The sequence below is a fragment of the Centruroides sculpturatus genome, unplaced genomic scaffold (genome assembly GCF_000671375.1).
Source record: "Centruroides sculpturatus isolate CEXI.00-Female unplaced genomic scaffold, Cexi_2.0 scaffold199, whole genome shotgun sequence".
NCBI lineage: Eukaryota > Metazoa > Arthropoda > Arachnida > Scorpiones > Buthidae > Centruroides > Centruroides sculpturatus.
Window position 1 is genome coordinate 345,842 of NW_019384516.1, and position 17,355 is coordinate 363,196.

A 17,355-nucleotide genomic window follows, 5' to 3' on the forward strand; every position below is an offset into this window, starting at 1 on the left:
TCAAGATTCAACGACAAGATTCAAAGAACTGTCCATCAAAGAACTGTCCATTCAAGATTCAAAGAACTGTCCATCGACAAGGTATTTATCAACCCGCGATTCGGTTGTAAACTCTCTCTCTCCGCGGCCTAGTATAGTTAAGGACAATAATATGCCGATAGTATTTAGTATCTCTGTGTAGTATTTAGTTCGACTTAATTAAAATCGTTATTTACTTGTTACTATGGAGTCCGAGTAAGTTACTTCCGCGTCTCTCTCCTCACCTCTACTCCGAATCCAAGCGCTCACACGCTACCGCTCGCGAATCTTTAGACGTAACGTCACGATTTTCGAGTCCCCCAGAGACTCGGTGGTGTCAGATTCAGCCCTCCTGACAGGGCGCCAAAGAGGTGCCGACCCTACGGTCACAGTAATTATTTTGTACTTTTTATTACAGTATAGAATAAATAATAATACAGTAGAGCATCAATTATCCAAATCAATTGGGGACTGGGGTTGTTAAGAAAATCAATTTTTCAGATAACTGATTACAGTCGACCCCCCTATAAGATCATTGATTTTTCCGTTTTATCTGAATTACATGTTGTACGAGTCACTTAGATTTTACAAATATGTGAGCCATTCACAGTCCGGCACACGTATTTGTAAAATCTAAGTGACTCGTACAACATGTAATTCAGATAAAACGGAAAAATCAATGATCTTATAGGGGGGTCGACTGTATGTACGAAAAAATATATTAACCTATCCCGTTGAAATTCGTTCAAATCCTGGCAAGTCCTTAAGTACCCTCTCATGGTCACGCCAGTGCTGCCAGCTAAAACATGCACACCAACAAAAATAATATTGGAGTAGCCCAAGACAGCCAAATATTGCAGTGCCATAGCACTAACAGAAATTTAAATTTGCCAACTGGAAAGCTTTCGATTAATTGACGTTTCAGTTGACCAATATTCGGATAATCGACGCTCTACTGTATTGTGTAAAAGTACAATTACAAACATTTTCATAAAACATATGGTTTTTCTGAAGATGATAACTGCAGGTGTCTTACCAGCTTACTTTTGCTGAAATTTTTTGCATTAAAACATTATCACATGCACTGTAAAAATTATAGCTGAAAAATAAATCATATACAAGACACAATTACATGCATACTTATACATACTCTCGTATAAGACATGTCATTCTTGTATATCTTCAATCTCTGTGTTATCAGACTTTTTCCTATATTACAAAGCATTTAGATATCCATCAACATTTAACTTTTGAAAAAATGTGTAAAGGGTTAGAAAATAAGCATGAAATATTGTATGATTGGCAAATAATGTTCTATTATCCATATTATTATTCATCTTGGAATTCTGATGTCATTTCAATCACACCAAAATATGTTATTCTGAACATTTTGTGTATTTGGAGAATGGATTAATGTGTAAATAATATTAACTTTATTTTAGGTATGTTTTCCAAAGTTGTTACTTACACAATTTTTCTCTAATAGTAATAAGGTCTTTCGTTTCCTACAGGATTTTTCCACAAATGGAAACTATGCTGTCAGTAAAAATCAGTGATTTGTTCATATTAGATGTAACAACAACAGTATTTTGTATTTATTAAACTATGGTTTAAAGTTAAGCCAAAAAATAACATTCTTTAGTTATTTTACAAAAAACTGATAAGCGCAGTAGTGATGATATCAAAACTATGACAAAATTACCAACTATCAAAAAAACATTGCCAAGGCTGGCCTTTTTAGATGAATTAATTTCCGTGCAATCTCTTTCAAATGCACTTTAATATAACACGAATGGTATCTTTTATGTGTGCATGTATAATCTATTAGCACGAGAAAAACAAAATACTTGTGTGAGGGAAGTGAAAAGTATATTATTATATGGAGAATATTAAAAGAAAGCTATGTGTAGTCAAACTAGATACACTGATGAGACCATGCAGAATATCATGCTTGAACAAAATAAACACTTTTAATAAAAATGGCTGGGACAATAAGTATAAATTTTAAAAATTTACAAAAAAATTCTCAAACAGATAATATCATATTTACTCATTTATAGGCTGCACTTTTTTATCCTAAATTTTTATCCAACATTAGGTGTAGCCTATACTCGAGATAATGAATAAAGAAGACTACTTTGAAAGTGTGTCTTCTTTTATTCATAATTTTTTGACCGATGGTTCTTTTTATTTTTTATTATTATTTGAAGACAAGTTCGCCCAAATAGGGATCACCATTTCATACTTTTGCGTTATAGACAATACTTTTCCACCGACCGACCTTCCTTTCTAGGCTACTAGCCACCAAAAAGTTTAAAAAAGTCCTTTTAAAAAACACAAAAAGATTTCCAATTAAAAACACAAAGATTTTCTAAAATCGGAACTGGTGTAATACGAACGTCTTCCTTGTTACCATCTGTACCTTCTTGGGGGTTTTCTGCCTTTTATCCACAGAGTAGAGAGCGCTGGAAAATTCTTTTATTTGCTTTTTTGTGTCACAACTAGGTTATCAGCCCACAAGATCTTACAGAATAAAGAGTGATGCAAAAATGCCCAGTGTCTATCAATGCACCTAATTGTGACCAAAAAAAAATTTTTAATTTTAAAGCAATTTATTATCATTAATTAATTGACTTTACATACCTTAGGACTTGCAGTAAGATTATTTGGAAGTTTTAGGACACCAAGCAAAAAGCAAAAAGAAGGAAAAGCACAAAGAAAATGCAAAAAAAAAAAAAAAAAATATAAACAAACAAACAAATAAATAAATAAAAGGGAGCTGTCTAAGACTCCAACTAAGCAATACAGTCCATTTCAAAATTACAAACACACCCAACTTTTTTCAATAACTAAAACATAGTAATGTATTTATTATATTAGTATGTTGTTTCCAACATCAATTTAAATGTTTTCTGAAATTTTTAGAGCTATCTGACAAAAAAAAATTACCAAAGATTTTCAATTTTTGATTGTTTCAAAAGAGTAAACAGAGATGCGTAAAATGATTTGTGATGTTTCAATATTTTTTAGGTCCACCATTAATTTAATTAATTCAAATACTGTCAGGTATACATTTTATTAGTTTTTGAAGTTGTTCTTGTTTGATATTTTCCCAACAATCCATTGTAGCTAATTTCAGTGCATTTACGGTATTGTATTGTCTATTTTGGCTACAAACAAGATGACTCATAATGCCCCAAACATTATTGGGTTCATAGCAAGGCTCTGTGATGGCCAATCAATTATATTAATTTTTTTCAGCAAACCAATTTTTAGTTGACTTTGATGCATAAATGGGAGCATTATCCTGTTGGAATTGCCAGTTTTCTCCCCCAATAAGTGATCCAAAAGTTGTTAAATTTTAATACAACAGTTTTGATACTTTTCTGAATTCATTTTACCTTCTATAAATACAATGTCTGTTTTACTCCCCCATCCAAATCCTGCCCACACCATCAAAAAGCTCCACCTTGCTGTCTGCTCATTCTGACTTCGTCATTCTTCCTCAAATCATGTCAGTAGTGACTATACTGTCAGGTCCATCCAAATTTCCATTTTTTTTTCATCTGAAAAGACTATTTGTTTGCACTCCTCTTTCCATATCATCTTGTCTTGACCCACTTCTAGCTGTTTTGTGCAATTGTGATAATTTCAATTTGGCAGCCATTTTTGTAAATTTGGCATTTTTATGATTATGCATACATCTCCATACAGTTGCTGGTGAAACTGCAATTGGCAATGTTGATGCTGATTCTTTGACAGACAACTTGTTGATCGTCAGTAGCCAAAAAACCTTTCTTTCATTTCTAGATGTAAGAAGTTTAGGCCTTCCACATCACTTATTTCTGCCATAATTTTCATCCTGAGTTAACACATTTCTCACAGCACATGTAGATCAATTTACAGCTGCTGAAATTTGTCTTAGAGCTTGTCCTGCTCCTTTTAGTGGTAATTTTCATGTATTTTTAACTCTGTTAGTGTTTTTCCATGAGGCATTGTTTTAAATCACAAAAAACAGTTTAACATTGGCGCCATTTTTGTAATAATGAATGATACTACCCTCTGGTAACAACTAATTAAAATAATAATTAATAAAAAGAATTATCATACTAATTTTATGCACCTATGTTTATACTTTTAAAACAAAAATTGAAAATCTGTGTTAATTTTTTTTTCTATTGTCAGATAGCTCTAAAAATTTCAGAAAATGTTTAAATTGATGTTATAAATAACATACTAATGTAATAAATACATTACTATTGTTAATGTTTTTGTTATTGAAAAAAGTTGGGTGTGTTTCTAATTTTGAAACAGACTGTAATGCTACAAGACTATAAAATTTATAATCAATGTCTTCATTTAAAACTGATAGCTGATAGCTATTGTTTATGTTCTTCATTTGAAACTTCACTGTCACTACCAGCATTACTTGAGTCTTCATCCTCAGATTATAGAAGATACACTGCATTGTCTTCTGACCCATCCATCACATTGGAAATGGGCATGACTTTGAAACTTTTAGACACCATTTCTTCTGGTATTAGTTTCCATGAAGCCACAATCCATTTGTACATTTGAGACAGAGACAGTTTTCTTAGCTTCCCAATCAATGTCATCTCTGTTGCAGTGCACTTCCAATCACGATACAACATCGCAGATGAGGTTTAAAAGGATGATTGATGGATATATTCAGTGGTTGCAGCATTCCAGTCATTCCTCCTGGTATCACAGCATATCACTTTTCTCTTCCCTCATCTTTTTCATGCTTACAGTTAGATGACCTCAGAAGCTGTCAATAACCAATATGGACTGCCAACATAACAGTGCACCTGGACACCGAAACCACACAGACTTCAGAGTTCTTCTGCCATCTAGCCTTGATTTTATACCAATATTCCAAGTGTTAGTGTTTCTTTCAGTAGGGTTTTAAGCTTAAAAACAGCATAAGGTGGCAGTTTATTTCCATCAGCAATGATGCACAGCATTACAGTACAACACTGCCTTCCTGCTCCCACTGTTTGCACCAGAACTGTTTTTCACCCGCCTGATTGACTGTAGTGTCACTTGGCATATCAAAGAAGATAGGAGTTTCGTCAGCATTGTCTATTGCCCTTAAGTCATAGCAGTGTGTTTTTCTTAAGCTGAGGATATGTTTCTGAGATGTGAGCAGTTTCTCTTCACAGGTGTCATGAAGCCATAAAACGTCTTGCTCAGCTGTAACTTCACTTTTGAAAATTTTCAAATTTTGAGCAATTTTTAAGCTTTAAACTGAATCATTTCAACAGATACAGAAAATCCATTTGCCCAAATTTCACAGATATATCTGAATAGATAGGTCAGGATATTTCACTGTCTTTCTGCAAAACAATTGCCAATTTTGTGACGTTTTCTCAAGAGCATCTTTTGTTTGAATCCATTGCCACACATTTTTCTTGTTTACATCAAACTTCCTTCATGCTGCTCAATTTCCATTTTCTTGTGCATAATGCACCACTTGTAATTTAAACGTTGCTCTCACTTGACCCATGTTTAACACACTGAGCAAGCACTCCAAAAAAAATCTTAACTATAACTTCATCCTTGTTTGAAATTTGCAATGTTGCCACATTTCTGTATACTTGTGTGTCTATTCTTGTTCCTCAGCAGAATTCTAAGATTTTAAATTTTTTCCAAATATATTGTTTCATAAATGGGATACAGCTTATACATGCATGCAGCCTATCACACATATATATGGTACTTTAAAAGTGTCCTCAAACTTTGTCCCTTCATCAGGAAATAACAGTTTTAAATAAAAATTTACAGAGGCATTTACCTTTACTAATGGTGTGTGAAAGGGATAAGTTTGAGGACATTTTTTAAAATATTGTCTATTTGAGAATTTTTTGTAAATTTTATAAGTTTAAAAATAAAAACTTTTTAAAATATTGTCTATTTGAGAATTTTTTGTAAATTTTATAAGTTTAAAAATAAAAACTTAAAAAATAATTTAAAAAATTAACATAAAGGCATCAATAATTGATGAAATAAAACAAAGATAATACATCTACAACAGCCATAATTTACGACTGTTGTAGATGTATTAGCTTAACGTATCGGGTTTCAATGGTCATGTATATTTATATAAAACAAAGATATTTAATATGATATGGTTATATGAGAAGAATTCCAGAATATAAAATTGCCAAAGATAGCTATGAAACAAAAATTGCAAAAATGAAAAAGAGAAAGAAAGACCAAGAAGAAAACAGGAAGAATTATGTGGAAAAACTGTCTAAAAATCAGATTCCAGAAATTGAAATTCCATATTAATTCATATGCTTTTGTGTCCTTATTATACAATTTATTATATAAATGTCTATTGAGACATATTGTATTAATTGGACTTATTATACTGGTGTTTGGGTTCTGCAAACTGAGAAACAGGTGAAACAGGTGAATAATAAAGATTCTTTTTTCTGAATAAGTTTCCTCAATTTGCAGAACCTGGACACCAGTGTAGTAATTCCTACTAATATGATATGTCCCAGTAGACATTTATATAATAAATTGAAATTACATATGTTTGTATAGAGAGAAATGGGGGGGGGTTGTATTTACAACTACTACTTTATTCCATCTAGCTAGAAAAATTTATGGAATTGAAATCTGATTATATTAATGTTGAATTGAAATTGTTATAATTGAAAAAAAAATAATACTTACTTCTTCAGAGCATTCAAAAAACAGAATAAATTTCAAATTAACTTTGTCAGCCATTTGTTTATTCCATCCTTCTAAATTATTCTGATTACGAGGAAAACCATCAATCAAGAAGTTCTTACTTTTCGCATTATTTATTGCCTAAAATAAATTAATGATAAGTACATTTGATTAAAAAAACTACAATAAAAATTAAAACTATAAAAATTAATTATGAAAGTTAATACATATGTGCAAAGTAAACTATAAATTATGTGTACTTTGGAAAAATCCAGTTTTTTTTTGTTTTATATATTTTTTTCTTCTATGGAAATGTTAAATATAGTTTGGAGAGAAAATGTTTAGTGCATCAAGAAATATTTGATTAATACCCAAATGATATTAACTAATAGCCATTTTAAAAATAGAGATTGATTCCAATCACTAGAGCTCTAAACATCTATTATTAAGCCTATTAACTCAGGAATCAAGCAACTATTCTTTGCTAATAGAATCTTATTGAAAAGACAAACTTAAGCATTAGTAATATTGACACTACCACTCAAAAACAGCTGCAATACTGCAAATTAACTACCAAAACAAATCATTTTCCATTATAATTGAATTCTTTGTGAATGCATATAGTTTAACAAACTATATGCATTCACAAAGAATTCAAATATTTTAATGAAAAAATAAAATTATTTTATATGATAAAATATAAGCATGAGCACACAGTTTTCTAGGACAGTTTCATTTAAATGAGATACTTTCATTATAGTCAAAGAAATTTCATTATGTTCTAAAGATAAGTAATAGCAAAGTTTTGTGATGTAAAAAGTAGTGTTCTCCCCAAGATTATTTTAGCTAGCCAAAATCCAGCTAAACAGCCTTCCATCTAGTTAAAAATAATAATTTTATTTATTTAACATTTTTAAAGATAATAAGACTAGGAACTAGTATGCAATTCAGTGTTATAATATGTTTTGTTATCATAAACTGAGGTCCATAAGAAAATTTACAGCAGCCAACAAACATTGAAGGTTGACAACCTAAAACTGTTTCTTGGAAAGAACTAAAAAAAGTATTTGTATGGATTTTCTACAGAATTAACAGTAAAATCTAAGCAAGTTGTCTGCAACATTTTCAGAAAAAAAAAAAATTGATTGAATCAAATGGTTTCTTTTTTTCATAACTATACTAAGCAAATTTTTTGTATCTATGCAAACATACGAACATTCTTAATTGTTAAAGTAATAAGAAATATGATACCAAATGCTTAGAAGAGATAAAACAGAAATGATTACTTAGTTTTATGACATGCATCAATTACAGGCCTATTTATGACTTAACTTTCTATTTGGAGAAAGTCCCCCTCTTTGTTGACTAACTTCCAACCCTGCTCTGCCAATTTGCCAATATTTACTTATTCATCATTACAATTGTAAAATTACCATATATTGTAGTTAGAAATGAACTCTTCCATGAGAAAGATGTCTATGAAGAAAAGAAAATGTCTCTCAGTTTACAAAAATGTAGAAATGTTTTGTGAGTTAGAGCATTGGTACTAAAAATGTTGAAGTGTGTAGAAAGTTTTCTTTGTCTTACTTGACAGTATTGACATTAGGAAAAGTGAAGATATCTACCTATTGGCACTGGAAAGAAATACATACAACTAAAACAAAAAATTTAGAAAGTGTAAGCATGTAAACATCAACAAGGTTTAGTCTACAAACAAGTGCTAAATTTTCAATAGATGGATTGATCTTGAAGACTCAAGCAGAAAAATTTGCTAGACAATTTGGATGCAACAACAGTTGGCTGAATCAATTCAAAAACCAACATATCATCATTTATTGAAAAATTAGTGGAGAATCTCGATCTGTTGATCCAGTAACCACAAATGAATGAATTGAGTGTTTGGTCAGAAATGAGAAAGATTTTAATGACAGATATCCACGATACTGATGAAACGGGACTTTTTTATAATCTGATGCCTGACTACACATTTAAATTCAAAAGGGAAAAATGTGTTTGTGGAAAAAAATCAGAGTTGCTTGACAATGCTTGTATTTGCAAATATGACAGGAACTAATAAGAAAAACCCTAGTTATTGGCAAATCATTAAAACACAGTGTTTTAAAAATGTAAAGAATCTTCCTGCAAACAGAAGAGTCTGGATGACTTCAGATATTTTTGGCAGTGTCTAAATGATTGGAATAAGGAACTATCCAAAAAGAAAAAAATTTTGTTAGTTGGCAACTGTTTTGCACATCCCCAGATTCAAAATTTGTCCAACATCAAGCTAGTGTTTCTGCCTCCCAATGTCACATTGATTTTACAACCAACAGAAATGGGTGTAATCAAAAGTTTGAAAGGATTTTATAAAAGATTTATAGTTTTGTATTTAATCCATGAAAGAGAGAAGAAGTTTAATGAGATTACATCAATATTGGTTGCCATCAATTTGTTAGGTGATGCATGAAACAAATTGACTTCAACAACCATATTAAATTGTTTCAAAAAACTGAAATCAAATACAAATGAAATTTCACTGGTTGAAAAGTGGTGATGAAAACAAAGAAAACAACATATCTTTAACTAAATGGTTATGATGCAACAACATTCATGATTTTAATAATGACATCAATGAATTTTTATGAATCAATGACAATTTATTAACTAGTGGTATTCCTACTGAAAGTGACTTTATGGAATCTATGACAATGGTAATGATGATGAATGTGATGATAACACAATGATAAGAGAAATTGAATCAAAACTAATACTTACAATTTCTAAAGTTCAACAGGCAATGGATACATTAGTCAGGTTTTTTGAAGGGAATTAAGTAAATAATGAGACTTTCAATGCTTTGACTACTTTAAGAAGAAATTTGAGAAATATGAAAGTGAAATATTTGAAGCAATTATCAATTCTAAGATTTGTAGATATAAAGACTAACTGAAATCAGGCTTTTATTAATTAGTATTATATTTAATTATGAAAAAAATAAACTGTTTAATATTAATTATTGTTGAGACAGAAATTCACGATGTCAGCACAATTACTGACAAGAAACAAGATCACATATTCAAGTTGGTGCACCACCAGTTGAATATGTGATCTTATCTCTTCCCATCAAAAAAGGCATTCTGTAGGATTGAAGTGTCTACAGTATTATGTAATTTAAATAATGCACTTTATTGGTTTTATCTTTATCTAATTTGTAATAAAGCATATTATGAAAACTAAGAAGCCTGAATAATTCATTTAACAATTATATTTTAGTTTATATAATTATTAAAATACAGTATAATGTAATTACTTAATTGTTTTTGAATCTATCAATTTATTTAGAATTAAAAATTAAAAGATAGATTTCACTAATCATCAGTGACATTAAAAATTTTGTCATCCACGAGGCACCCTTTATGTGTTTGCACCCAAAGCAGCTGCCCATTCCCCCTAGTTATGTCACAGCTCTTCACAGATATAATGAGGAAATCTTGCCAGTCCCCTAGTGCTTATAATAAGAGTTCAAACGTATTTCATTTCATAATACCCGAATGTTTAGTTTAATTTATTAAAGACCACATGAGAGCCATTTTCAATATTCAAACAGGAAAAAACCCAATATTGAAAGTTTTGACTAAAACACAGTTAAGCAATTAATGAACCAATCAATAATTATTATTGACAAAATACTTTATCCACTGAATAAGATTTCCTAAATTCCTAATTAATTTATTAAATATTTTGAAGTTATCAATATTCTATACAAATTTTTTAATCTATTCTAAATAATCATAGCTGAATAAATTAAAAGAACATTGACCAACAGTTAAATGAAAAAAAAGTACTCTAATATTGCTAGTGTGATGGGTGTTAATTATAGAAGTGTTAAGTTTAGTCGTCATAAATCCTTACACAGCATAGCATTCATCAAGAAATTTTTCAGATTTATGCACATATCTGTGAGAGAAAAATCATACCATTTTCTTATAAACTTCACAGACGATATCTTTTTTCATCCACAAGTTTATTTATAATAGATTCTCTACAACCTATGTTCAAGTAATCTCTCAAACTAATTATCTAATTCAATGAAACTCAACAGTCACAATATTTATTGATAAAACAATAACAGTAGTTAAAAGCTTCAAATCTGAATTTTTAACTAATTTATTCAGAATTTCAAAACAAAGATAAAAATGTACATACTTGAAAGAAGAGTTTAAAAACTTATTTTAAGTTTATTAATTATTGTTTAATTAGAACAGCTTATATGGTATTTGAATGAAATATGAAAACTTTACTAAATTTTTACAGATCAGTATCAATTTAAAAACTCTTACTGGTTTATATTACAAGCTATTTCAAAATATGCAATATTTTACATTTTGCTAATAATTGAATACTCCTCTCATCAAGCATCTTCTTCAATTCAGGTGAAAAACTCCAGTTGCTTCTGTATTAACATTAGCAATTTCTCCCTAAATTTTAATGTCCTTAAATCCATAAGGTTTTTGAAAATGGTGAAACCAGCCCTTTGATACTAAAAAATTCTTAGCTTTTGCAGCCTCTTTACCACCACCTTTCTATTATCTTCATATAAAGCTTTTCCGGAATCAGGTAGGTATATGTTGTTGGCAGAGATCTTCAATCCAAGTTATTAGACACTTTTTCATTATACAGTAGTCCCAAAAACTCGGCACTCGATAACCCAGCAGTCCAGATCACTCAGCCACACCTTGGCAGGGCAAAAATCCCCTAGTTAAATTTCATTATAGACAGCTTTATGCCTCAAAGTATTTTTCTGAGGTCTGTCTTATCAGGTAAATTACTGTACACTATGTATTCATTAATTTTCATTTTCATATAGTAAAGGCTCTATGCCTTCATAAAGTACGTACTTCTCCTTTGTTTAAGGGTATTTGGGCAGTTTATTCTGTTGTATTCTCAAGCAAACAATACATACAAGTACTGTACAGTACAGCATTTTCTGAGGAAACACTTGTACTTATTTTTTTTTAACCTCAATCCCGATAACCCGGCATTTTCACAAACTCGGACACCCTTCGATCCACATTAGGCCAAATTTTCGGGACTTTACTGTATCTGCTACATTATTTTACAATCATGTTAGATTCACTTCGGAGTGGCTTATGTCAAGTTTTGGCTTTGTGTTATAAATCTGAAACTTTCTTAACAATTGTTTGAACTGTAATCTGACATGTTAAGGACATGAAAAATACTAATTACATTTTCTCCTTTCTTCTTTTTGTTAATTATGTCTATTTTAACATCTAGACTGTATTTCCTTTTCATAACTGCATCATTATTTTTGATACACTTTGTTGACACAATTTCAAAAACAAAATCAGAAAACAAAAAAGAAAAATCCACCAGAATCAAAACTGAAATGAAATATGAATGCACAATAATGTATCCAGTGTACTATACAGTGACATATATCAATATGCACATAGGTCACATAGTGCAAAGGGAAATTACCATTTGCTCTTGCACCATTTGAACCCTCATAAGTGTGGAGAATTTTTAAGTGGTGTTTCACAATTTTTTGACCATGTAATTATAGGGACTCAGATAATGAATACTCATTAGACAAGAACCCTCTGTATAAGAGAATTAAAAAATTGGTATTCTGAATAAATATTCATTCAATAGAGAAGATATTTATGGAATACAAAACATATCTCCCGTAATCCTGTATTTTTACCTTTTCCAATAAGCTGCAAGTAATTTCAACAGGTACAATTGTTCCATTTTTGATATGATTTTCAATTAATTCACCATATTTAGAACCTGAAGTATTTCGTTCCTCCCGCAACAGATCACCTGCTGAAAGATGAACAAATCCAAATTCCTAAAAAAAAAAAATTAAAAGGTAAACATTAATTTTTTTAACTTTTCTTGTAATTCACTTACATTCTATTACAAAATCCAATATTTTTCAAAATAGCTTAAGCATTACAAAAAAATTAATTGAATGTGTTGCAAGAAGTTGATAAAGGCTCAAAAAAGAAAGACATTGTAGCAAAGTTTGGAATTCCTGTGAATAGTATATCAAGCATAATAACAAATTTTTTAATTATGGGACTTATTAGTCCTGTCAGGCTTTAGAGCACATTTGGACTTAACAAGATTTTTCTTGTTTAATATTACAAAAATAAAATATTTTTGTTTTATATAAAGAACTTTTATCAGAGAAATTGGCAGATTAAATGCATAATTATATATATTAAGTATTTGATAACTTTTAAAATATAATAAGGTCAAAATTTAAAAAAAAAAATTAAAATGCATGACAAACCTGAAATAAAATTCATTAGTTTAATAATTTATGATTTGTAAAAATGTAAAAAGCTATTTTTTCCCATTTACACACAAGAAAACTTCACATAATATGCATGTTGAATAGGGTTTTGATATGTATCAATATCAGATGGAAATTTTTTTGATAAAAGATTATCTATTTATTTATATATAAGTCTTCTATCCATATTAACTATTAAAATGTTAAACAAATTCATAAATCTATAAATCACAATGTAGAAAATACAAATTTTTAACATTTACAAAAAAAATTCTCTCAGGCCTGATGGGATTTATAAGTCCTAAACATATTTTGATCTCATACGGCTTGCATATAATTAATTCTAAAAACATAATACATTGAAATCAAACTACACATATGTAGAATATATATTAAAAAATACAAAGACAGTTAACTTATAAACAATAAGTAGAATTTGGCAACAAAGAAAGCAATATCAGCTACTACCATTCAAACAACACATGATGTGAAACTTTTTTTAACAAAACTAAAACAAAAACAATTTGAAAGTTACTACTCTATAAAAAAGAAAAAGAACACTTTATACAATGAAAAAATATAAGTCCCAGTAAACTATAATGTATACACAATGAAATAAAAAATTTCAAAGATAGTGGGACTAAAAAGTCCCGTCAGGCAATAAAGGGTTAAACACTATATTAACAGTTCTTCAAATTCCAACTGGACAACTTATTAAATAAAATAAAATCTCACTAACTTCAAAAATAAGTCTAGCAGTTGTAAAATTATCACCTTTCTAACATTTTTGACATTCATTAATTGTAAATCATTTATCTGTCTTTGAATATTTACATGGCATTGCTTACAATTATAATATGAATTGATCAATTTAAAATGAAAAGTTTGTTTTGAATTTTATGTCTTTTTTTTTGTTTTAATGTATGTAACATGTATAAATATGTTTGTTAATTACAAAATCATTCTTTTAACTCATTTAACTTGGATCAGTGATTTTTTTTATAAACAAAACAAAAAATTTGTATTATGTCTATTGTTCATCTCTTATATCATCACCCAGATGTCTGTTGCCCAGTTGACAGGTTCCCCAGTAATCTCAAACATCTTGTAAAAATTGTATATATACAGAAATAAATTCAATGATTGATTTGATATCTTAGAAAGTTATAAAATTTTATTGAACATGTAATTTTATTTATAATTGACTTGATTGCATACCTCCTACATAAAACATTATTCTAATATGTGTTTTGTGACCTCAATTTTCAATTCCTTGTGTCACCTATTTCACTATTGTCACCTGTTTATCACCTCCCATATAAAAAGTATGACATAATAGATATCGATTCGTTTTTTGAAACCATGTTTTCGTATTTATTTACTATTGAACACAAGACTGTGTTATTATTAAAACACTTGGCGTTTATCCACTTTATTCAGTTGAATAAAGTGGATAAACTGAATTCAACTGAATAAAGTGGATAAACGCCAAGTGTTTTAATAATAACACAGTCTTGTGTTCAATAGTAAAAAAATAATAGATATTAGTAAAATCTGATCACAAATAGAAGTATGTATGCACTTCAACCTACAACTTTATTGTATATTACTAGTGTTTTTTAACATGCATATAGTAGTGTATTATCTGACAATTTTACATGCTTATGTATGCACAATATACTTTCCTACACATAGCTCAATAAATAAAAATGCTGATTTACAATTGTTTAAATAAAAAAATTAAATGAAATTTCAAATTAAAAATATCAAAAAAAAAAAAAAAACAGTTAATATCAGGACTTCTCAAAATAAGGTTTGTGACCTCATATGAGAACACAATAGAATTTTGGATCAAGAAAACTTTAGCAACTATTCATGAAAGATGTCACTTCAATCCAAAACATTCCTCTGTTAAATTCTCAAAGACTGGTGAGCAAAAATAATTAGAAAAATCATTTTGATTTAAAATATTTAATTAGAATTAAAAGTCATCTTATGGATACATAACAGAGAAATAAAGCATTCCTACATTTTTTCTCAATGTGATCTGCTACTACTTTTCAATTAAATCTACTCCCCTATTCAATCGCATTCTGTTACTATGTACTTTTTTAAAACTTTGCATTGTGCATGTCATCATGTCATGTAATGCCAGTAAAGTTTTGTGCTCTTACAGAAACATAATAGTTCAATTACCAAAAATAAAAATTTTAATAAAATTTTCTTGCTGTCATTCCTCACCATATAAGCATAAAATTTGTACAGTACACCCTTGTATATTGTGAACAGAGATTGCTTTTCCCAAATTTTATGGATTCTTGAGAATTGAGAATTCCTGAATCAAGAAAAATTTTTTACTGATATTTTTACATATTCATTATTTTATTCTCAAAAATCTTGAGATTAAAAAAGACTTGATTATTTATAAAAAAAACTAAGATTAGTTAGAAAAAAAAATAATGCAGAAGAAACCTTACAAAAGAGGAGTAGAAGATTGCCTCATATTTATTTTATACGGATTTTTAAATATTAAAAATTAATTATATTTGTTTCTACATTTACTAAAAATGCTTATTAAAATAACTTTTCAATACACACATTGAGTCTATTGATTTATTTGAAATAGGGGTCTTTGGTTTTAACATAAATGCCATAAATCAAAAGTTTCTTTCATTTTGTGATGTTGATTTATGCTCAAAAATAGAGAATTTTTGCACATTTTTATTCAAAGCTTATAAATATTTATTTCCTGATATAATGAACTGAAACCACTTTTGATTGTTATGATTGACGTGAAGCATTACAGAATCAATTCTTTCACTTCCTGAGACAAAATTCATACTTAAGATCTTTACTCTCATCATTGTATGTTGAAGTGGGCAGAACAGTAGCCTATTATTTAAATTCTCATTATTATACATGCCCCTCCAAAAATAAGCACAAAAGTGAAAAATCAGACAAATCAAAAACAACTGCAGTAATTTATTTCAAATTTTACAGTAACACAGAATAGGACTCTGCCTATTATTAGCACACAAAATATATAGTCTGACATTCAAAAAATTAAAAAAGTGGTCAAAATGGCAGGTCTTACTAGTAAATGAGAAATGTTTGTCAATAAGGAATATGATTTTTTTCTTACACTAATGCAGGGGACAATTTATGCCAGCTATCAGGTGATCAATGAGGTTAGAAGGCAGTAATTCCCACTGTTATATGAGAGCCTGTTGGAAGGGTTTGGTGGATATCTACAGCTCTCCCACGAGCATCCCATACTTGCTCTGTAGGGTTCAGATCTGGTGGGCTTGGAGCGTTTCTCGGGAGCAGTGGAACTTTCTGATTAATTTTTGGGTTTCCGAAGGAATGCTCCAAGCCCACTCCTGCAACAAAGACCGACAAGAGAAGGAAAGGACACCGATCACTTATAACCCGTACCTTCAATCACTGTTTACACAGATAGCTAGGAAGCGTTGCATTCACATCATGTATAGAAGGTGTCCATTTATGACTTCCTTTGCAATGGAAAGGACGTTCCTAGCAGTGATAGACTCCCAGGAGTCTACATCATCCCAATAAAAGATTGCAGATGTGATAAAGAGCTATGCTACATTGGCTCTATGAAGCGTTCCTTGGGCATTAGAATAAAAGAGTACATCATGGACGTACAACACACCAGGACCACCACAGCTCTGAGTATCCTGGTGAGCCAGTGATCCTGAAACAGAACTGAATTTTAGCCAGGCGAGAATTATCCACAGCGCACCATACACTGAACATCTAAAGTGGTTTGAAGCTTTATACATATACAAACACAGCAACACTTGCATCAATCACAAGGAAGAAATAAATCTATCTTTGGCATGGTAAGTGCTAATGGACAAAATGCTATAAATTCTCATCATTTGCTACGTATGTAGAGCATGTGCCTGATAAAAATTCATCGGCTAGCGCATATTCAAATTTCAAATAATTTCATTATTTAATGACATTCTAATGGAAATTTGTCGCCACCTGAAGAAGAACCGTTGAAGGTTCAAAAATGTTTGTGAAATTTTATTTTTTCATTTTAACTGCACACCAGTAACAGGCTTTGAGGTATGTAACTGATATTTCCAGTGTTGGATAAAGTGAAGTTTCATATTTCAAATGGAGCTAATGTGTATTTACTTGTGTTTCAATATTTGTATATTGTACTTCAAGTATACACCAAGTTCTGCCAAATAAAATTCACATATTAACTCCTTATCTGAGAATTTGCATTTCATACTTATTTCTTGGAGGGAATGTACAATATATTCATTATGCCTCTTGCTATA

The 17,355-nt window shown here is 29.9% G+C and overlaps 1 protein-coding gene across 4 annotated transcripts in view; it reads right to left on the reverse strand.

Annotated features, from left to right (window-relative positions):
* The window catches only part of LOC111622574 (UMP-CMP kinase-like), a 53,522-nt gene that overhangs the window by 18,206 nt on the left and 17,961 nt on the right, over positions 1–17,355 (reverse strand). For all 4 annotated transcript variants that reach the window (XM_023364990.1, XM_023364989.1, XM_023364988.1 and 1 more), the window contains exons 3-4: positions 12,443–12,589; positions 6,724–6,861 (exon numbers count right to left, since the gene is read on the reverse strand). In XM_023364990.1, coding sequence (XP_023220758.1) covers positions 6,724–6,861; positions 12,443–12,589 — 285 coding nt within the window. The remainder of the gene's footprint in view (positions 1–6,723; positions 6,862–12,442; positions 12,590–17,355) is intronic.